The following is a 22,991-nucleotide window of genomic DNA, read 5'->3' as shown; positions in this document are numbered from 1 at the left end:
GGCAGCCTGCTCCCCCTACTGGCCTGTGACAGGAGGTATTGCATGCTAATGGCCCTTGACTAGAGGACCTCCCCTTTGCTCTCAGACACAGCTTTATTATACATTTGTGGCATCCAGGCCAGGGTGACACACATTGTGGTCCTGTTCTTGTCACAGTTTGGGCAGCGACCATTATTTCCTCTTCTCTTCTGATCGAGAAGTTCCCTTATCACTCATCTTGTAAAGTGGCACAGAGCGGTAGTCGTGACTGAACGTCTGTCTGATTTCGCTCTGGCACTTTACAGACAATGGGTGTCCCAGTCCCAGTGTGCTCTAGGGTGTGGGGTGCAGCACATTCTCTTGTAGGCCGCAGGCCTCCACTGCCTTCAGGCTTCTTTCCTCAGAAGCCGCCGCACACAATTTAGGGGGCACAAAGTTCTTTGTAACAGTCAAACATATACTTGACAGTTCTAGTTCATCAGGTGGGTACAGACAGGATAAGGCACAGCAATTCACATTATCCTCCTTCTTAGCATAACTCCTCTTCAGCCCTGTTGCTAGCTCATCCTGTATTTCTCGTCCACCTCTGCAGTGCACCCGGGACTGGCCTTCAACTTCCATCTATGCAGGTCCCTGTACATCTTCCTTTGTACTTCAGAGTACACAAAGTGTCCGGCAGCTCCTATGCCAGACCTTAGGCTCTGGACGTGACTGGAGCGACTGCTCTGGATCCCAGTAATGCCTCCCACTGCCTGGAACAAGTGACACATGCTGCCCCTAGCAGCCCACCGCACCTGAACTTCACCTTCACTATGCACTTCACTAACTCTCACTGAACTCACACTATTCTGACTCCATGACTAAGCTGCAAGCATAGGGCGCTGTGAGACACCGTTTCTAGGCTGTCTCTTTACCGTACTCACACATAGTGATGTCTTCAGATAGTTTAACTCGACTGCAAGAAGCACATTGTTGAAGATTCAGAAGAAGATTTATTTTCTAGCAGAATACTCGATGATGTGCAAATGTACAGCAGGTAAAAAGACTTTTTTAGAAACGGGCTGGAAGCACATAAGCTTCTAACATGGCTGAAGATGGTGAATGAGGAAGAAGAATGGAGAAGAAGGGAGGGGTTACTGACATCACAGCTACATCTGAGAGAGACAGGGAGAGACAAAGGACAAACTTATAAGAAAGGAAAACCTAACTGCATAGCAACAAAACAGCAACTTAATGATAGTGCAATATGGTCTGTAAGATTCCCAAATCATGGGACATGGCGCACACTATCAGGAAGTGCCCCTCTTTTTATTAACACTAGTGCCCATCCACTGCACTAGTTCTATCAATAACTATTTCCTATCTCATATACTAAACCTATTATCCTTATCCTATGTGTTATGCAATTCAAAAATTCTATAAACAAATTAGGAAATCCCAGAATTATAATAGAAACCCTAAAATACAAATGTTATTAAATCTCATTAAAAGCGGGACATATATCACCTTAAGTGAAAACAAATTAGTCACACCCCTAACGATAGACCCTTATTCAGACTGCGGGAAGAGGCACTTCTCAATCAGAGGCAGGCCACACCCATTGAGTACTATATACAGTGGGTACGGAAAGCATTCAGACCCCTTTACATTTTTCACTCCTTGTTTCATTGCAGCCATTTGGTAAATTCTAAAAAGTTCATTTTTTTTTCTCATTAAAGTACACTGTGCACCCCATCTTGACTGAAAAAAAACAGAAATGTAGAAATTTTTGCAAATTTATTAAAAAAGGAAAACTGAAATATCACATGGTCATAAGTATTCAGACCCTTTGCTCATATTTAAGTCACATGCTGTCCATTTCCTTGTGATCCTCCTTGAGATGGTTCTACTCTTTCATTGGAGTCCAGCTGTGTTTAATTAAACTGATAGGACTTGATTTGGAAAGGCACACACCTGTCTATATAAGACCTCACAGCTCACAGTGCATGTCAGACCAAATGAGAATCATGAGCTCAAAGGAACTGCCTGTTACGATGTTAGTAGATACCCTGAAGTCCAATGGCGTGGGTCAAAAGCAGAGACTGAGACAAGAGTAGTGTGAAAGTCTATTTTAAACTCAAGTGCAAAAGATCACAGCAAACAGTTTATGAAGGTAAGTTCATTCCAAACAACACTTCTTAGAACCTAATCTGTAAGGCACGGCCTTCATTACTATTAGGGTATGTAAACGTTAACGATAGTCCAAGTTTACTTAGGTACAGTAATATGCAAACAGAAATAAGGATAGTAAGCAGACGTAGGTATTCCTCAGTTGATTGTGGACTCACGTAGTGCAGAAGAGAAGACAAACTGGAATATGGATCTGGATATTGAAGAATGCAGAAGGTGCAGCGGAGCAAACAGCGATGTCTTAAACCAGAATGAGGGAAATTATGCCAGAATGGGGACAATATGCCAGAGAGGGGCCCATGATGGGGGAAAATGTTATAGCATGAGGTCTGACCCAATTCCCAACTCCATTTGCTGAAATGCAGCCCCAAACTTACAGGACCCTTCACCGTGGTTATGCATCACTATTGACCACAGACACTCATTATTGTTCTGCTCTCCAGCCCTTCAGTGAACAAACTCCCTACAGTAACAACCACATTTTTCATATTTTGGCTCAACCGCGCACATCTTGCCAATCCCCCCCCCTCCTTCCCCGTTTTCTCTGTTTTAATGCAGTGACTCAGCGTCACTTGGCCTTGTTTTAATGTGGAAGATATGGCTTTTTCACCATAATTCTGCTATGAAGACCACTTCTGGCCAGTCTTCTCTGAACAGTAGATGAGTGAAGCTGAGTCCCACTGGTTGCTGCCAGTTCTGAGCTGATGGCACTGCTGGACATCTTCCGCTTTTGAAGGAAAGTAACCATAATGTGTCATACATCTGCTGCACTAAGTTTCCTTGGCCGACCACTGCATCTATTGACCTCAACCTTGCACATTTTCTTGTGCTTCTTCACTAGTGCTTGAATGACACATCTTGAACCCTCAATCTGCTTTGAAATTTGTGCCTTAGAGACCTTGCTGATGTAGTATAACTTCCTTGTGTATTCTTGCTCAGTCTTGCCATGGTGTATGACCAGACACCTGACTGCATTATTACAAAATCCCTGACTTTGCGCAGGTGTACCTAGAAGAATTGACGCTGTTTTAAAGTGAAAAGTTGGTCACACCAAATATTGATTGGATCTAGATTTTTCGTTTGTTCATTCACTTGTATTTTGTTAATTGATTAAATAGATCATTAACATTTCTATTTTTGAAGCATTCTTACTTTACAGCATTTTTTCTACACATTTCTAAAAATTATTTTTATGTGTCTTTTATTTGCTCATTAATAATCTGATATACCTTTTGGTATTTTGTGTATAGTTGTTTTTTTGCTGTTGGGGTAAATTGTAGGATATTGATTTCAGAGGGGTTTCCTGATCCTTTGATTGTAGGAATGAGTGGTATATATGTGCTAATAAATTAGGACAAACGTAGGAAATTTAGGAAAAAAATTGGACATATCGGCAGTAATAACATGCTGATTGTGATGTCATGAAGATGACTTGAATTTCCACCATTAAGAGAACAGCATTGCTGGTCATTTATATTAAGTAAATTGGATATTCATTCTTCTCGATTGTGATGTCATGAAGATGACTTGAATTTCAACCAATCAGAGATCAGCATGTTTCAGGTCACCCAGATAGAACAGTCCATGAAACATGAGTCACGGCCACTGTGAGGTCATAATGCTGATTAGAATTTCCACCAATCAGAAAACAGAATTGCCCAGAAGAACCACCCAGGAGGTATGAGTCATCGCCACTGTGAGGTCATAATGCTGACCAATCACAGAGCAGCCATGCCCATATTTTCCACCAATCACAGAGCAGGCACCCCCAGATTTTCCACCAATCAGAGATAAGCAGTGGGTATAAATAGCAGCCACACCCAGATTTTCCACCAATCAGAGATCAGCAGTGGGTATAAATAGCCGCTGCCGCCTGCCCGGCTTAGCCTTGCACTGGTTGGGTCTCTCTCTTTTTCTCTCTCTTGGTATCTCCCGGTATCTCTCCCTCCCCTCTCTCTTCTCTCTCTCTCTTTGACCCAACGGCCCTCTTAAGGGCTACCCCAAATGTGTAAAAGATAGAACCAATATTTGTGTTGTTTGTCCGTTTTATGAGCCTTTGATTAACCCCTTCCTACTCTTTTCTATATATATATATATATATATATATATATATATATATATATATATATATATATATATTATGTGCAGGTGGGCCTTAAAGGGATTTTCCAGGACAAACATTTTGATGGCTTATCCCCTGGTTAGCTCATTAATATCAGATTTGTGGTGGTCCGGCACACGGCACCTCCACTAATCAGCTGTTTGCAGCTTCGGCCGAGGTCAGATGTAAACAGTGTTGAGGAGCTGAAAAATCACTGATCTGTTCACTCTGTAGTGGCCGCTCCCTGGTGCTGCAGATCAGCTCCTATTACATGAATATTAGCTGATCTGCAGGACCCACAGTACAGTGAATGGAGCTGTGATGTTCAATCTTCACACTATTTACACTTGAGCGCTGCAATCAGCTGATGGGTAGAGCCGGTGCCGCTTGTCGGAGCCCCACCGATCTGATATTGATAACCCATCCCCAGGATAAATCATCATTATTATACTACTCATACATGAAGAAAGCGAGGTGGCACACCGATTTAATAAAATCTTCTTTTATTCCATTTCCATTAAAAATACAGGGAAGCGGCGCCTTTTGCGGACGACGGCCGTTTCGCGTGTCTATCACGCTTCTACGGGTCGAGGCATATGGTCATGGGGGTGTGCAGGGGTTAAAATACTCCCGACCCCACCCCCTGCACCAAACAGCCATACAAAATGTTACAACAAAAAATACATTAAAAACAACCACCCAGGAGGTATGAGTCATCGCCACTGTGAGGTCATAATGCTGACCAATCACAGAGCAGCCACACCCAGTTTTTCCACCAATCAGAGCAGCCATACCCAGATTTTCCACCAATCAGAGATCAGCAGTGGGTATAAATAGCCGCTGCCGCCTGCCCGGCTTAGCCTTGCACTGGTTGGGTCTCTCTTTTTTCCCTCTCTTGGTATCTCCCGGTATCTCTCCCTTCCCTCTCTCTTCTCTCCCTCCCCTCTCTCTTCTCTCTCTCTCTTTGACCCAATGGCCCTCTTAAGGGCTACCCCAAATGTGTAAAAGATAGAACCAATATTTGTGTTGTTTGTCCGTTTTATGGATGGAGCGAGACATGATGTCCCAGATGTGTCCCGGATTCAGGTCTGGGGAACGGGCGGGCCAGTCCATAGCTTCAATGCCTTCATCTTGCAGGAACTGCTGACACACTCCAGCCACATGAGGTCTGGCATTGTCCGGCATTAGGAGGAACCCAGGGCCAACCGCACCAGCATATGGTCTCACAAGGGGTCTGAGGATCTCATCTCGGTACCTAATGGCAGTCAGGCTACCTCTGCCGAGCACAAGGAGGGCTGTGCGGCCATCCAAAGAAATGCCACAGAACACCAGGATTGGCAAAGTCGCCACTGGCGCCCTGTGCTCTTCACAGATGAAAGCAGGTTCACACTGAGCACATGTAACAGACGTGACAGAGTCTGGAGACGCCGTGGAGAGCGATCTGCTGCCTGCAACATCCCTCAGCATGACCGGTTTGGTAGTGGGTCAGTAATGGTGTGGGGTGGCATTTGTTTGGAGGGCCGCACAGTTCCCTTTATTTTTTGAGCAGTGCATATACATATATAAAATGTTCCTCCCCCACCATGTGACATACTGCATACCTCATAGGGACAGCAGTCAGGAAGCACCAGTAGTACCAGCAGCTCCCACAGTACAATGCAAATGTAGCATTCTCAGCATGTACTGACCAATGCTGTCCACCAGGTGGCATCAGCAGGAAATTACAGGGATGAGACAAGCACTGCATGACAGCCCCGCCCCAATCTGCCCTATACCAGACACGCCCCCTACCAACGCCCCACCCCCGCTGCCATGACAACCGAATTGTTTAATGGCAGAATGAGACCTTATATGAGCAAAGAAGTAGCGGCCGGAGAGCGGGGTCCGCACAGGTGAGCGCCCCCATAACACAGTGTATGTACTGCACGTCAGCTCTATGGCAGACTGTCACCTGTGCTGGATCCAGTACGTGTTACACTTATATCTGTACAGAGACAAAGAGGACGCAGCTATATATTTGTGTGTGTGTATATATACAGTATATATATATGTGTGTGTATATACAGTATATATATATATATATATATATATATATATATATATATATATATATATATATATATATATATATGTGTGTCTATATACAATATATATATGTGTGTGTCTATATACAGTATATACTGTATATGTGTGTGTGTATATACAGTATATATATATGTGTGTGTATATATACAGTATATATATGTGTGTGTATATACAGTACAGAAAAAAGTTTGGACACCTTCTCATTTAAAGATTTTTCTGGATTTTCATGACTTTGAAAATTGTACATTCACACTGAAAGCATCAAAACTATGAATTAACACATGTGGAATTATATACTTAACAAAAAAGTGTGAAACAACTGAAAATATGTCTTATATTCTAGGTTCTTCAGAGTAGCCACCTTTTGGTTTGATGACTGCTTTGCACACTCTTGGCATTCTCTTGATGAGCTTCAAGAGGTAGTCACCGGAAATGGTCTTCCAACAATCTTGAAGGAGTTCCCAGAGATGCTTAGCACTTGTTGGCCCTTTTGCCTTCACTCTGTGGTCCAGCTCACGCCAAACCATCTTGATTGAGTTCAGGTCTGGTGACTGTGGAGGCCAGGTCAACTGGTGTAGCACCCCATCACTCTCTTTCTTGGTCAAATAGCCCTTACAAAGCCTGGAGGTGTGTTTGGGGTCATTGTCCTGTTGAAAAATAAATGATGGTCCAACTAAACGCAAACCAGATGGAATAGCATGCCACTGCAAGATGCTGTGGTAGCCATGCTGGTTCAGTATGCCTTCCATTTTGAATAAATCCACAACAGTGTCAGCAGCAAAGCACCCCCACACCATCACACCTCCTCCTCCATGCTTCACGGTGGGAACCAGGCATGTAGAGTCCATCCGTTCACCTTTTCTGCGTCGCACAAAGACACGGTGGTTGGAACCAAAGATCTAAAATTTGGACTCATCAGACCAAAGCACAGATTTCCACTGGTCTAGTGTCCATTCCTTGTGTTCTTTAGCCCAAACAAGTCTCTTCTTCTTGTTGCCTGTCCTTAGCAGTGGTTTCCTAGCAGCTATTTTACCATGAAGACCTGCTGCACAAAGTCTCCTCTTAACTGTTGTTGTAGAGATGTGTCTGCTGCTAGAACTCTGTGTGGCATTGACCTGGTCTCTAATCTGAGCTGCTGTTAACCTGCGATTTCTGAGGCTGGTGACTCGGATAAACTTATCCTCAGAAGCAGTAGTGACTCTTGGTCTTCCTTTCCTGGGGCAGTCCTCATGTGACCCAGTTACTTTGTAGCGCTTCATGGTTTTTGCAACTGTACTTGGGGACACTTTCAAAGTTTTCCCAATTTTTCGGACTGACTGACATTCATTTCTTAAAGTAATGATGGCCACTCGTTTTTCTTTACTTAGCTGCTTTTTTCTTGCCATAATACAAATTCTAACAGTCTATTCAGTAGGACTATCAGCTGTGTATTCACCTGACTTCTGCACAACACAACTGATGTTCCCAACCCCATTTATAAGGCAAGAAATCCCACTTATTAAACCTGACAGGGCACATCTGTGAAGTGAAAACCATTTCCGGTGACTACCTCTTGAAGCTCATCAAGAGAATGCCAAGAGTGTGCAAAGCAGTCATCAAAGCAAAAGGTGGCTACTTTGAAGAACCTAGACTATAAGACATATTTTCAGTTGTTTCACACTTTTTTGTTAAGTATATAATTCCACATGTGTTAATTCATAGTTTTGATGCTTTCAGTGTGAATGTACAATTTTCATAGTCATGAAAATACAGAAAAATCTTTAAATGAGAATGTGTGTCCAAACTTTTGGTCTGTACTATATAATCAAAAGATGTCAGCAGAACATCGGATGGAGTCAGTTTATTATCTGCAATGGAGCAGCTTAACATTGTATGTACCTTTGACATTGCTATGTAGTCCAAACCATCAGAGCAGTTAAAGACCACACACTGCACGGCCAGCACCTTGGCCAAATCTTTGGTGGTCTCAGTTTTTCCTGTGCCGGCCGGACCTTCTGGAGCTCCACCAAGATTTAGATAAAAAGCACCGATCTACCAATGAAACATGAAAGAACTGGTATGAAATATCAATAATAATTGCTAATAAGTTTCATGCATCATACAAAAGTCAAAAACATTTCTGAGCATAACCCATCACATCATAGCAGAGTCCGCTAGCATCGGTCAGTGAGCGGAGTGATGACCAGGCGTGGGGAGCTGCCCAGGTACTCATAGGCGGACTTCACATTGCAGTTGATGATTCGCACTCTCGCATTCTCATTCTCCCAGTAATAGCGGAGTTGGGCAAGCCACCGGAAGTCTGTTCATGAGAAACTCCTGAGGAATGTAGGAAAAGATAGTCAACCTCTAAGACACTGCAGAATCACAAGGGAGAGTTTCTAAAGGGAAGGCAAATGCACATACATTATAGGACAAAACTCCTAGTCACCGAATTCTGCTTTTTTCATTTAGTCCCATTGCCCACGGTGTATAACATCCGGACTCTCAGCCCCCAGTTTATAAAATCCGGCCTCTCGCTTCCCCCGGTGTATAACATCCACCCCTCGCCCCTAGTTTAGTATAACATCTCTCCCCTCGCCCCCCCGCCAGTGTATAAAATCCATCCCCTCAACCCCACTGTATAACATCCAACCCCAAGCGCTCCATTGCATAACATCTGGCCCCCAGGGTATAACATCCGGCCCCCAGCCCCGGTGTATAACATCTGTCCCCTCGCTCCCTCTCCCTGGTGTATAACATCCGGCCTCTCGCCCCCCCGGTGTATAATATCCATCGCCTCGCCCCCCCCCGCCAGTGTATAAAATCCATCCCCTCAACCCCACTGTATAACATCCAACCCCAAGCCCTTCTTTGCATAATATCCGGCCCCCAGCCCCGGTGTATAACATCTGTCCCCTCGCTCCCTCCCCCTGGTGTATAACATCCGGCCTCTCGCCCCCCCGGTGTATAATATCCGTCCCCTCGCCCCCCCCCGCCAGTGTATAAAATCCATCCCCTCAACCCCACTGTATAACATCCAACCCCAAGCCCTCCTTTGCATAACATCTGGCCCCCAGGGTATAACATCCGGCCCCCAGCCCCGGTGTATAACATCTGTCCCCTCGCTCCCTCCCCCTGGTGTATAACATCCGGCCTCTCGCCCCCCCGGTGTATAATATCCGTCCCCTCGCCCCCCCCCGCCAGTGTATAAAATCCATCCCCTCAACCCCACTGTATAACATCCAACCCCAAGCCCTTCTTTGCATAATATCCGGCCCCAGCCCCGGTGTATAACATCTGTCCCCTCGCTCCCTCCCCCTTGTGTATAACATCCGGCCTCTCGCCCCCCCGGTGTATAATATCTGTCCCCTCACCCCGGTGTATAATATCCGTCCCCTCACCCCGGTATATAATATCCGTCCCCTCGCCCCTGGTGTATAATATCCGTCCCCTCACCCCTGGTGTATAATATCCGTCCCCTCGCACCTGGTGTATAATATCTGTCCCCTCGCCCCTGGTGTATAATATCCGTCCCCTCGCACCTGGTGTATAATATCTGTCCCCTCGCCCCTGGTGTATAATATCCGTCCCCTCACCCCTGGTGTATAATATCCGTCCCCTCGCACCTGGTGTATAATATCCGTCCCCTCGCACCTGGTGTATAATATCTGTCCCCTCGCCCCTGGTGTATAATATCCGTCCCCTCACCCCTGGTGTATAATATCCGTCCCCTCGCACCTGGTGTATAATATCTGTCCCCTCACCCCTGGTGTATAATATCCGTCCCCTCGCACCTAGTGTATAATATCCGTCCCCTCGCTCCTGGTGAATAATATCCGTCCCCTCGCACCTAGTGTATAATATCTGTCCCCTCACCCCTGGTGTATAATATCCGTCCCCTCGCCCCGGTGTATAATATCCGTCCCCCCGCCCCTGGTGTATAATATCCGTCCCCTCGCCCCTGGTGTATAATATCCGTCCCCTGGCCCCTGGTGAATAATATCCGTCCCCTCGCACCTGGTGTATAATATCTGTCCCCTCACCCCTGGTGTATAATATCTGTCCCCTCGCCCCTGGTGTATAATATCCGTCCCCTCACCCCTGGTGTATAATATCCGTCCCCTCGCACCTGGTGTATAATATCCGTCCCCTCGCCCCTGGTGTATAATATCCGTCCCCACGCCCCCCGGTGTATAATATCCGTCCCCTCACCCCGGTGTATAATATCCGTCCCCCCGCCCCTGGTGTATAATATCCGTCCCCTCACCCCGGTATATAATATCCGTCCCCTTGCTCCTCAGTGTATAACATCCAGCCCTCGGACAGTATAACATCTGTCCCCTCGCTCCCTCCCCCTGGTGTATAACATCCGGCCTCTCGCCCCCCCGGTGTATAATATCCGTCCCCTCGCCCCCCCCCGCCAGTGTATAAAATCCATCCCCTCAACCCCACTGTATAACATCCAACCCCAAGCCCTTCTTTGCATAATATCCGGCCCCCAGCCCCGGTGTATAACATCTGTCCCCTCGCTCCCTCCCCCTTGTGTATAACATCTGGCCTCTCGCCCCCCCGGTGTATAATATCCGTCCCCTCGCCCCGGTGTATAATATCCGTCCCCCCGCCCCTGGTGTATAATATCCGTCCCCTCGCCCCTGGTGTATAATATCCGTCCCCTCGCCCCTGGTGAATAATATCCGTCCCCTCGCACCTGGTGTATAATATCTGTCCCCTCACCCCTGGTGTATAATATCCGTCCCCTCGCACCTGGTGTATAATATCCGTCCCCTCGCCCCTGGTGAATAATATCCGTCCCCTCGCACCTGGTGTATAATATCTGTCCCCTCACCCCTGGTGTATAATATCCGTCCCCTCGCACCTGGTGTATAATATCCGTCCCCCCGCCCCTGGTGAATAATATCCGTCCCCTCGCCCCTGGTGTATAATATCCGTCCCCTCGCCCCTGGTGAATAATATCTGTCCCCTCGCACCTGGTGTATAATATCTGTCCCCTCACCCCTGGTGTATAATATCCGTCCCCTCGCACCTGGTGTATAATATCTGTCCCCTCGCCCCTGGTGTATAATATCCGTCCCCTCACCCCTGGTGTATAATATCCGTCCCCTCGCACCTGGTGTATAATATCTGTCCCCTCACCCCTGGTGTATAATATCCGTCCCCTCGCACCTAGTGTATAATATCCGTCCCCTCGCTCCTGGTGAATAATATCCGTCCCCTCGCACCTAGTGTATAATATCTGTCCCCTCACCCCTGGTGTATAATATCCGTCCCCTCGCCCCGGTGTATAATATCCGTCCCCCCGCCCCTGGTGTATAATATCCGTCCCCTCGCCCCTGGTGTATAATATCCGTCCCCTGGCCCCTGGTGAATAATATCCGTCCCCTCGCACCTGGTGTATAATATCTGTCCCCTCACCCCTGGTGTATAATATCTGTCCCCTCGCCCCTGGTGTATAATATCCGTCCCCTCACCCCTGGTGTATAATATCCGTCCCCTCGCACCTGGTGTATAATATCCGTCCCCTCGCCCCTGGTGTATAATATCCGTCCCCACGCCCCCCGGTGTATAATATCCGTCCCCTCACCCCGGTGTATAATATCCGTCCCCCCGCCCCTGGTGTATAATATCCGTCCCCTCACCCCGGTATATAATATCCGTCCCCTTGCTCCTCAGTGTATAACATCCAGCCCTCGGACAGTATAACATCTGTCCCCTCGCTCCCTCCCCCTGGTGTATAACATCCGGCCTCTCGCCCCCCCGGTGTATAATATCCGTCCCCTCGCCCCCCCCCGCCAGTGTATAAAATCCATCCCCTCAACCCCACTGTATAACATCCAACCCCAAGCCCTTCTTTGCATAATATCCGGCCCCCAGCCCCGGTGTATAACATCTGTCCCCTCGCTCCCTCCCCCTTGTGTATAACATCTGGCCTCTCGCCCCCCCGGTGTATAATATCCGTCCCCTCGCCCCGGTGTATAATATCCGTCCCCCCGCCCCTGGTGTATAATATCCGTCCCCTCGCCCCTGGTGTATAATATCCGTCCCCTCGCCCCTGGTGAATAATATCCGTCCCCTCGCACCTGGTGTATAATATCTGTCCCCTCACCCCTGGTGTATAATATCCGTCCCCTCGCACCTGGTGTATAATATCCGTCCCCTCGCCCCTGGTGAATAATATCCGTCCCCTCGCACCTGGTGTATAATATCTGTCCCCTCACCCCTGGTGTATAATATCCGTCCCCTCGCACCTGGTGTATAATATCCGTCCCCCCGCCCCTGGTGAATAATATCCGTCCCCTCGCCCCTGGTGTATAATATCCGTCCCCTCACCCCGGTATATAATATCCGTCCCCTCGCCCCTGGTGAATAATATCCGTCCCCTCGCCCCTGGTGTATAATATCCGTCCCCTCGCCCCTGGTGAATAATATCTGTCCCCTCGCACCTGGTGTATAATATCTGTCCCCTCACCCCTGGTGTATAATATCCGTCCCCTCGCACCTGGTGTATAATATCCGTCCCCTCGCCCCTGGTGTATAATATCCATCCCCACGCCCCCTGGTGTATAATATCCGTCCCCTCACCCCGGTATATAATATCCGTCCCCTTGCTCCTCAGTGTATAAGATCCAGCCCTCGGACAGTATAACATCTAGCCCCTCGTACCCCTAGGGTATAACATCTGGCCCCTCGGCCTTGTATAACATTAAGACTCTCGCCCCCCACCAGTGTATAACATCAATCCCCACGCCCCCCGGTGTATAACATCCGCCCTCCCATGCGGTGTGCTGTTACTAACATATGACAGAACGGCTGGTGGTGCAGAGCTCTCTGATACCAGCGCGGTCCTGTAATAGGAGCCACCGGGGTAACAAGTCTGGATATTACATTTCTTCCCTCCTAAATCTTCCCCCATCACATGTGAGTGATATTATTAAGGAGTGGAAGGAACTGCAGCACCTCAGGAGACCCCGGAACATTACAGAGCGGGGTCACTGAGTGCTGAGGAGCAGAGGGCAGAACGCTCTCCTGACTCCATAACTGCAGAGTCCAGATCTACTTTGGTAACAACATCACCACAAACAATGCGCCCCCGCCTGGAGCTTTATGGCCGAGCAGCTGCATGCAGCCTTACATCACCAAGCACGATGCCGAGCGTCGGATGGAGTGGTGTGAAGCCGCCACCACAGGACTCTGGAGGAGACCTGTTCTGTGCAGTGACGGATCACACTTCTCTATCTGGCATCTGATGGACGAGTCTGGATTTGGTGAATGCCAGGAGAACGTTACCCTATTAACTGCATTGTGCCCGCTGGGCAGTTTGGTGGTGGAGGTATGGCCTTGTTTTTAGGGGGTGGTCTAGGCCCCTTAGTTCCAGTGAAAAGATATCTTAATGCTTCAGCACAAGACATTTTAAACAATTGTAGCTTCCAACCCTAAGGGAATAGAAGAGCAGAACTGTTTCCCACACGTTCTCAACCTCAACCCCACTAAACACCTTTAGGATGATTAATTAGAACAAATACTGGAGAATGGCAGCATAAATATGTCACCGCCACATAGGGAAGAACAATGTCAGGCACACATCAATTACATTGCCATATGTCTGCTCAGGCTTAGAATGGCTGACCACTCGGAGAATGACATAATACCTACAAAGAAACCGAACAAAAGGTCATTAAAGGAATTGACATAAAACCCCTTTATTAGTCCATCCATGGTTATAGAACGACACTGCACAGAGGAGGGCACACACACCATTGATAGAAAATATTACAAACCGCACCTAGGCCATCCAAACCACTGACTATAAAGAAGATCAATTGTGGCAATGAGTCATATACAGGGGATGCCGACACCTACAGATGCCAAAACATTCCTATATAGGGACCACCATCTCAATATGCAGAAATGACTACTGCCCCATAGACGTCATTGTAAGTACACCCCAAGATTGCTTTACTGTGACAAGATCAATTGTGTCCTATGAAAACTCAAAGAAAAGAGGGGGGAACATAACATAGATATGGAAAGAACATAGGAATATGGTGAAATGTATGAAGGTGCTCGGCATACTGAGCTGTGATATCTGTAGAGGGACGGACTCCATATTAACATCCTGGATATGGATTAGAATAGGAGGCCATAAAAGCCCCTGTAGGTGTAATGTGGAGGGGGCACAATACCTTTCTCCATGTAGTGTAAAATAAATAGAACATGGTATTGGAAAGTTTGCTGCCAGCCATGATGTTTGCACAAACCTGTTTCGATCATTTCCCTGACCACGTCACGAGCGTGCCCCTCTATGGTGACGAGAGCCCCCAATGTGCTGCGAGTCTGCTGGGACAATTTGCCTCCTCGCAAATTGCTCCAAATACCCAGATGTACCTCTATAAAACCCTGCTACAAACAGCATGGAAAACTCAATGCAGATGGATTAATTTTATGCTGGTATTATGGGAAATCCCATACAATGTCTTCCCTTATTGGTAGATATGACGAGAGTAGAGATGAGCGAATGGATTTGCAGGACTCTGGTCCAACAGTCCGGTCAGTATTCCACGGCCGCAGGACCGGAGCCCCGTGAACCGGCATCTCCGGCTCCTCTTTTGATGTCGATGTCATAGTTGTGGTGTGAGGCACAAATGACATCACGCCTGGCCGGCTAATCAAAAGAGGAGCCAGGGATGCCGGCATGTAAGAGGCGGTTAGCAAGGCTCCCATCCAACAGCCACAGACTACTAACCTGCTCTCTTAGACCAAGGTCCTGCAAATTTAGTTGCGCATCTCTAGACAAGATGCATGAATCAATGCAAAATCCCAACAATACTATGGAGCCTTTTGGGTACCTTCAAGATATTGAGCCGCTGTACAACTGCAACCCCCAGGAGAAGACCCCTGGGCAAGAACACTACATGGGCTCTTTGCAGTCTAATAACGTACTGTGAAATAAGCTGCTTGCATATTTGGATGTGAATGTGGGTCCCCTTACCTCTGTTGCACCAATGGTATATCCCCCCCTGGAAACTCCTATAAGCTGCGTCTCTGGGTATGACAGTCTATTAGCAGGAGAACTCATGAAGTCTGTCTATGAATGTATATATATGTATTTCTCCCAGAAAATTATTACAATTACACGTTTTGTTGTTCACATGTTTATTTCATTTGTGTATATTGGAACAACACAAAAAGAAGATATTAGTCAACAATTTTGGTTCTCAAGTCCTCAGACAGTTCTCTTCTCCTCTTTCTGTTCTCCCTGCTTAGTGTGGCACGTAACAACGCAAAGACTGAGTCAACTTTTCCCCTTTGTATCAGGTTTCAGGTGTGATTTTCATATTGCCCGCACCTTTTACTTGCCACAGGTGAGTTTGAACGAGCATCACATGCTTGAAACAAAATTGTTTACCCACAATTTTGGAAAGATGCCAACAATTTTGTCCGACCCATTTATGGGGTTTTGTGTGAAATTATATCCAATTTGCCTTTTTTTGTGTTGTTCCAATACATACAAAGGAAATAAACATGTGTATAACAGAAAATACACATGCAATTTTTTATGGAAAAATACTTCATTTTCTGGAACAACTTCAAGGGTGCCAACACTTCCGGCCATGACTGTTTATAGTGAAGCAACCTTGATCAGTAAAGGAGCTTATGCCGTACCTCCGGGCCACTGTCGATAGCTTCATGCACTTCACTTGTCCAGAACATGAGACACACAGAGCACGACCTGTCCCGGCCATTCCCTCACCCAGTCTTTTCTTGCAGTCGCAGGGTATGCCTTTTAAAAAAGAAAGTTAAATTACGTTGACAGAAGCATTTAAGAGAGGGATAACCTTACTAGTATTATCTAGCAAATTCATTTCTACCGATTGCAGGTAGAAGATCTGCTACCTGGCTCTATTGCAAGAGATACATCATCCACAAATCATTCACTGCCGCCAAATAATCTTATACAAATATAAAAGAACTAGATGGTGGCCCGATTCTAATGCATCAGGTATTCTAGAATAGGTATGCGGCCGACCGGGTGCAATCAGCAGAGCTGTGTTTAAATTTGGCGCCAAAATCGCTGATTGGTCGCGTTCGGCAACCGCGACCAATCAGCAAAGCGGTGTTTAAATTTGGCGGCAATATCGATGATTGGTCGCGGGCGGCGGCCGCGACCAATCAGCGAACCGTGTTAGTGAGGACTGGAGAGCGTGTTTAAATTTGGCACCAAAATCGCTGATTAGTCGCGACCAATCAGCCGAGCGGTGTTTAAATTTGGCGCCAATACTGCTGACTGGTCATGGCCGCCGACCGCGACCAATCAGCAGAGCGGGGTTTAAATTCGGCGCCAAAATCACAGATTGGTCGCCGGCCGTGACCAAACAGCAGAGCATTCTTTAAATTTGGCGCCAAAATCGCTGATTGGTCGAGGCCGGCGACAGCGAACAATCAGCAGAGCGTTGTTTAAATTTGGCGCCAATCTCGCTGATTGGTCGCGGATGGCGGCTGCGACCAATCAGCAGAGCAGGGTTTAAATTTGGCACCAATAATGCTGATGGGTCTTTGCCGGCGACCGCGACCAATCAGCACAGCGGGGTTTACATTTGGCCCCAATGCTGCTGATTGGTCTCGGCCGGCGACCGTGACCAATCAGCAGAGCGTTGTTTAAATTTGGCACCAAAAACGCAGATTGGTCGCGGCCGGTGGTTGCGACCAATCAGCAGAGTGAGGTTTAAATTTGGCGCCAATACTGCTGACTGGTCACGGCCGACAACCGCGACCAATCAGCAGAGCGTTGTTTAAATTTTGCGCCAATACTGCTGATTGATCTCGGCCAGCGACCGCGATCAATCAGCAGAGCGTTGCTTAAATTTGGCGCCAATCTCGTTGATTGGACGCGTCCGGCGTCCGCGTCCAATCAGCACAGCAGTGTTTAAATGTGGCGGCAAGATCGGTGAATGGTCGCGGCCGCTATTTAAATGTGGCGCCCAAATCGGTGATTGGTTGCGGGCAGCGGACGCGACCAATCAGCACAGCGGTGTTTAACTTTAGCGCCAAGATCACTGATTGGTCGGGTGTGGAGAGCGCGACCAATCAGCGAATCGTATTGGTGAGGAGCGGGGAGCGGAATCGTATTAGAGAGGACAGGGGATCGCCCCTGCCTGTGCGGCTACTTCCGCTGCGAGAACCCGGGACATGAGCGGGCGCTCGGAGCAGAAGTATCCCGACCCGCAGCGCCGCTCCCCGGTCCTCCCTTCACACCCTAGCCGCTGATGTCCCCACAGTATCCGCAGGGTGTTACAAAGGTCCGGACATTTGTGTTCAAAATCGCTGATTGGTCGCTGGCGCTGCCCGCGACCAATCACCGATTTGGGCGCCAATTTTAAATATCGGCCGCGACCAATCACCGATCTTGGCTCCACATTTAAACACCGCTGTGCTGATTGGTCGCCGACGCTGGGCGTGACCAATCACCGATTTTGGCGCCACATTTAAATTTAAATAGCGGCCGCGACCAATTGGATGTCAGCGCCGCTCCCCGGTCCTCCCTTCACACCCTAGCCGCATGGATGTCAGCGCCGCTGCCTGTGCGGATAGTTCCGCTGCAAGAACCCGGGACATGAGCGGGCGCTCGCAGCAGAAGTATCCGGACTCGCAGCGCCGCTCCCCGGTCCTCCCTTCACACCCTAGCCACTGATGTCCCCACAGTATCCGCATGGTGTTACAAAGGTCAGGACATCTGTGTTAAAAATCGCTGATTGGTCGCTGGCGCTGGCCGCGACCAATCACCGATCTTGGCTCCACATTTAAACACCGCTGTGCTGATTGGTCGCCGACGCTGGGTGCGACCAATCACCGATTTTGGTGCCACATTTAAATAGCGTCCGCGACCAATCCGCACAGCGGTGTTTAAATGTGGAGCCAAGATCGGTGATTGGTCGCGGCCGATATTTGAATGTGGCGCCAAAATCGGTGATTGGTCGCTGTCAGCGTCCGCGACCAATCAGCACCGTAGTGTTTAACTTTTGCGGCAAGATCCGTGATTGGTTGTGGGCCAAGACCGCGACCAATCACCGATTTGTGCGGCACTTTTAAATAGCGTCCGCGACCAATTGGATGTCAGCGCCGCTCCCCGTTCCTCCCTTCACACCCTAGCCGCATGGATGTCAGCGGCGCTGCCTGTGCGGATACTTCCGCTCCGAGAACCCGGGACATGAGCGGGCGCTCGGAGCAGAAGTATCCCGACCCGCAGCGCCGCTCCCCGGTCCTCCCTTCACACCCTAGCCGCTGATGTCCCCACAGTATCCGCATGGTGTTACAAAGGTCCGGACATTTGTGTTAAAAATCGCTGATTGGTCACTGGCGCTGCCCGCGACCAATCACCGATTTGGGCGCCAAATTTAAATATCGGCCGCGACCAATCACCGATCTTGGCTCCACATTTAAACACCGCTGTGCTGATTGGTCGCGGCTGATATTTAAATTTGGCGCCCAAATCGGTGATTGGTCGCGGGCAGCGCCAGCGACCAATCAGCGATTTTTAACACAAATGTCCGGACCTTTGTAAGACCATGCGGATACAGTGGGGACATCAGCGGCTAGGGTGTGAAGGGAGGACCGGGGAGCGGCGCTGCGAGTCCAGATACTTCTGCTGCGAGCGCCCGCTCATGTCCCGGGTTCTCAGAGCGGAAGTATCCGCACAGGCAGCGCCGCTGACATCCATGCGGCTAGGGTGTGAAGGGAGGACCGGGGAGCGGCGCTGACATCCATGCGGCTAGGGTGTGAAGGGAGGACCGGGGAGTGGCGCTGACATCCAATTGGTCACGGACGCTATTTAAAAGTGCCGCACAAATCGGTGATTGGTCGCTGTCTTGGCCCGCGACCAATGACTGATCTTGGCGCCAAAGTTAAACACTATTGTGCTGATTGGTCGCGGACGCTGACCGCGACCAATCACCGATTTGGGCGCCAAATTGAAATATCGGCCGCGACCAATCACCGATTTTGGCGCCAAATTTAAATATCGGCCGCGACCAATCACCACAGCGGTGTTTAAATGTGGAGCCAAGATCGGTGATTGGTCGCGGGCAGCGTCGGCGACCAATCAGCACAGCGGTGTTTAAGTTTTGCGCTAAGATCAGTGATTGGTCGGGTCCGAAGACCGCGATCAATCATCGAATCGTCTTGGTGAGGACCGGGGAGCGGCGCTGCCTGTGCGGCTACTTCCGCTCCGAGAACCCGGGACATAGCGGGCGCTCACAGCAGAAGTATCCCGACCCGCAGCGCCGCTCCCCGGTCCTCCCTTCCGCATGGAGGTCAGCGACGCCGGCGGTCCTTCCGCTGCTACCGGCCGGGAGATGAGCGCCTCGCGGCGCTCATCTTCCGGCTGCATCTCCATCCCGCAGATGGGTCCGTCGGTCGGGTTCCTTCTGCTGTTGCCGGCCGGGAGATGAGCGCCTTGCGCCGGTCATCTCCCGGCTGCATCGCCGCTCAGCTCCGTCCCGCAGATGAGCCGCTAACGGCCGCCATCTTTTTTTAGAAATCCCCCGGCGCTGATTGGCCGCTGCCGGACCAATGAGCGACGCGGGATTTCCTGGACAGACAGACACACAGACAGACAGACAGACGGGATAAGACGATTATATATATAGACTAGATTAGTTCCAATTAATGCTTTTGGTCTGTAGGTAGATCCGTACCATTCGTGACCGAGCAATAACATCATGCACGCTCCTTAACATGACATCTTCCCCTTGGATGAGCCACTTCTCCACGGCCCCCCGAGCCTCGGAGGTGGAGATGGTCTGGATGAGCTCTACGCGTTCCCCCTCGGTGCTGTACATGGCTTTGATGTCCAGGTTAGGAAGGAGCTCCAGCTTTGCGATGCCTTCAAAGCCCTTCTTTAGATGTGGTTGGACCCGCAGAGGATCTTTAGTCTCAGAGAGAATTTCTAGCATTTCGTCGTTGGACAGGAAGAAAAAGCTAAAGCGAAAATGCACAATATGATAAAGATGTCATTAAAGTATTGGGTCAGGCGCCATTTGTATTAGTGTCTATGTGAGAAAATAGAAAAGCAAAGCTTTAAAGTAAAGATTCAGTCCCCATACACATTGGATTAAAATAGTTTAAACCTGACGATTGCAGCAGGACCGGCCTACCCACTGATGTGTATGGGGGTCTCCTGACTCTCCCCCGATAGAGGATGTCAGGGCCAGAAGGATCGGGCAGATGGGATTTCAATACCCGGTCTTTTGGTTCTCAGGGGAGATAACCCGCTGCCGGAGGTGTCCAGTACCGACTTTCTCCTCTCTCCCCATTAAAACCACATGACTGTTCAGCAGAATAGGTGGGAGTCAGGAGAAATAGCCAAATAACCATTCAGACCACGGGTATCTCATATGTCATGCGTATGGTTAGCTTAATGTGTATTCCCATCTCCAGGATTCTACCCCAATATGTAGTATGCGTAATAATAATAATATTAGCAAATACCTCCAATTAGAAGTTTAGTATAGTTCTTCTGATTTGTTTTGTCGCTTACCCCATGTGCAGGGCATTGCAGTAGCTTAGGTTACGACCACTAGCAAATAACTGTCACTATATGAGTGGTCGTAACCATGGATACCGAAGCTACTGCAATGCCTTGCACATGGGGAAAGCGACATAGTGAATCAGAAGAACTATACTACACTTCTAATTGGAGGTATTTGCTAATATTATTATTATTACTACGCCTACTACATATTGGGATAGGATCTTGGAGATGGGAATACCCATTTAATTGCGAGTATTTGCGACAATTCAGTTTCATTAAAAATGTTGCACCGTTAGGCTTTTTGTTTCCTGCACATTCAGCTTTGATGTGATCTGTGGTCATAAATCGGCTAAGAGGAGCTGAAAAAAGACCGATTAAAAATAAGTCCAATAGCCAGCGCAACACAGAGCCAATAGAAGGCAAACAGTGCAAAATTATTAATGAAATCCAATTACAAAAATGATTTCAATGCGTTTAAATAAGAAAAAAAAATATTTAAGGAATATATACAATCATTGCAACAAGTGAAAGGACTATACCGTGGGAAAAAAGCCTCTTCTTCTCCAGATAGGCATTCAGCCCTTTCATGATTTTATCCAGAAGCACATTGCTGTCCTGAAGTTTCTCCAGAAGTCCGGTCAGAGAAGTGGCGCTTAAAACCTAAAACAAAGTAGATAGCCCATAAGTAAGATTCCATTATATAGTTATAGAGACTGAAAAAAGGTCACATTCATTGACTATTGTGCCAATAGTTTATATTAAAAGAAAAATTAGAACCTATTTGGATAGAAAATAGAAGATGCGGGAGGCTGGAGTCCAGGCAGTGCGGAGCCCCATAACCCGGGATCCTTGTGATGGAAGCATCAGGACACGGACTCTTGGAAAACATCAATCCTGGATGCAAGATGACCGTGCTTTCTTGTATCAGTCCACCATGAAGCATCCATTTACCTTCGGGTCTTTAACGCAATGTTTCATGATCTCTCTCCAGTTTCTGTCCACAGTCTGGAATAAGCGTCCTTCTTCAGGCATTTGCTGCATGATGTCCTCAGAAGAGAAGATTAAAGCTACTGGGTCGGCACCTTCAGCCATTCATCAATGGTTTCCTGGATCCTTATCAGTCGTTCCTCCCATTGCTTAAAGGAGGAGAGCAAAAAGTTAATTACACATAAAATGAAAAGGATAGAAAAAAAATGCTATCATTTTAGAAGATAAATTATCAATGGATATGAATTCTGAATTGTTGGACATTTGTAGGGAAAGTTTGGCGAGACTCCTTGATACCATCCCCTTTACATGTAAGCTGGAGCCGCATGTAACTTTAGCCTCGGAGATCCTAATGAAACCTTAGCTTCTGCTAATAAGCAAGTGAAGATTTTAAGCTGAGTGACAACATTTACTGTGGGTGGGAACTCCTTAATCCCTTCAGGACCGGATAATTTTTTGTTTTGCATTTTTTCCTTCCCTTCTTCAAAAAGCCATACATTTTTTAATTTTTCCATTGATATAGCTGCAAGAGGCTATGTAATGTGCTGTAGCTTAACCCCTTCCCAACATATGACATACTGTTAAGCCATATGCCATGTTCCTGCAGATGTGCAAAATTTGGACCTGGGCCCCCACCAGCATGTTGGTCAGATGTATGGGCCCTTGTAGCATTCTAGATCCGATAATGATGCGCGTGTTCGTCCCTGCCTTGGATGTTTCCCATTGTAGCCCCATCCTATAATAATGTCTCTCATTCTAGGCCCCTTCCTGGTATAATGTTCCCCATCCTGCGCCCCTTCCTGTTATAATATCCCCGATCCTGGGCCTCTTCCTGTTATAATATCCACCTTCTGTGTATAATACCCCCCATCCTGAGCCCCTTTCAGCAATAACGTCCCAATCCTGGGCTCCTTCCTGGTATAATGTCCTTGGTCCTGGGCCTCTTACTGTAATAATGTCCCCCATCCTGGCCCCTTCCTGTAACAATGTCCCCAATCCTGGTACAATGTCCCCCATCCTATAACAATGTCCTCCATCCTGGTATCCTGTCCCCCATCCTAGGCCCCATTCTGGTATAATGACCTCCATCCTTGTGCCCTTCCTGGTGTAATGTCCTTCATCCTGGCCCATGTCATGGTATAATGA

At 48.0% G+C, this 22,991-nt stretch overlaps 1 protein-coding gene across 1 annotated transcript; it reads right to left on the bottom strand.

The window, feature by feature from the left end:
- Positions 1–8,072: 8,072 nt before the first annotated feature.
- Positions 8,073–21,520, bottom strand: LOC141178766 (dynein axonemal heavy chain 12-like). Its single transcript, XM_073660610.1, has 4 exons — positions 21,398–21,520; positions 20,023–20,305; positions 15,995–16,112; positions 8,073–8,650 (listed from the first exon to the last, which is right to left on the bottom strand). The coding sequence occupies exons 2-3, from the start codon at positions 20,278–20,280 to the stop codon at positions 16,026–16,028; spliced, it is 345 nt and encodes a 114-aa protein (XP_073516711.1). The 5' UTR covers positions 20,281–20,305; positions 21,398–21,520; the 3' UTR covers positions 8,073–8,650; positions 15,995–16,025.
- Positions 21,521–22,991: the final 1,471 nt, after the last annotated feature.

The sequence above is a fragment of the Phyllobates terribilis genome, unplaced genomic scaffold, assembly GCF_046119375.1.
Source record: "Phyllobates terribilis strain yellow unplaced genomic scaffold, ASM4611937v1 Scaffold_30__1_contigs__length_15301838, whole genome shotgun sequence".
Taxonomy (NCBI): Eukaryota; Metazoa; Chordata; class Amphibia; order Anura; family Dendrobatidae; genus Phyllobates; species Phyllobates terribilis.
The sequence above is the reverse complement of the archived record's forward strand: the minus strand, read 5'-3'. Positions and strand labels throughout refer to the sequence as shown.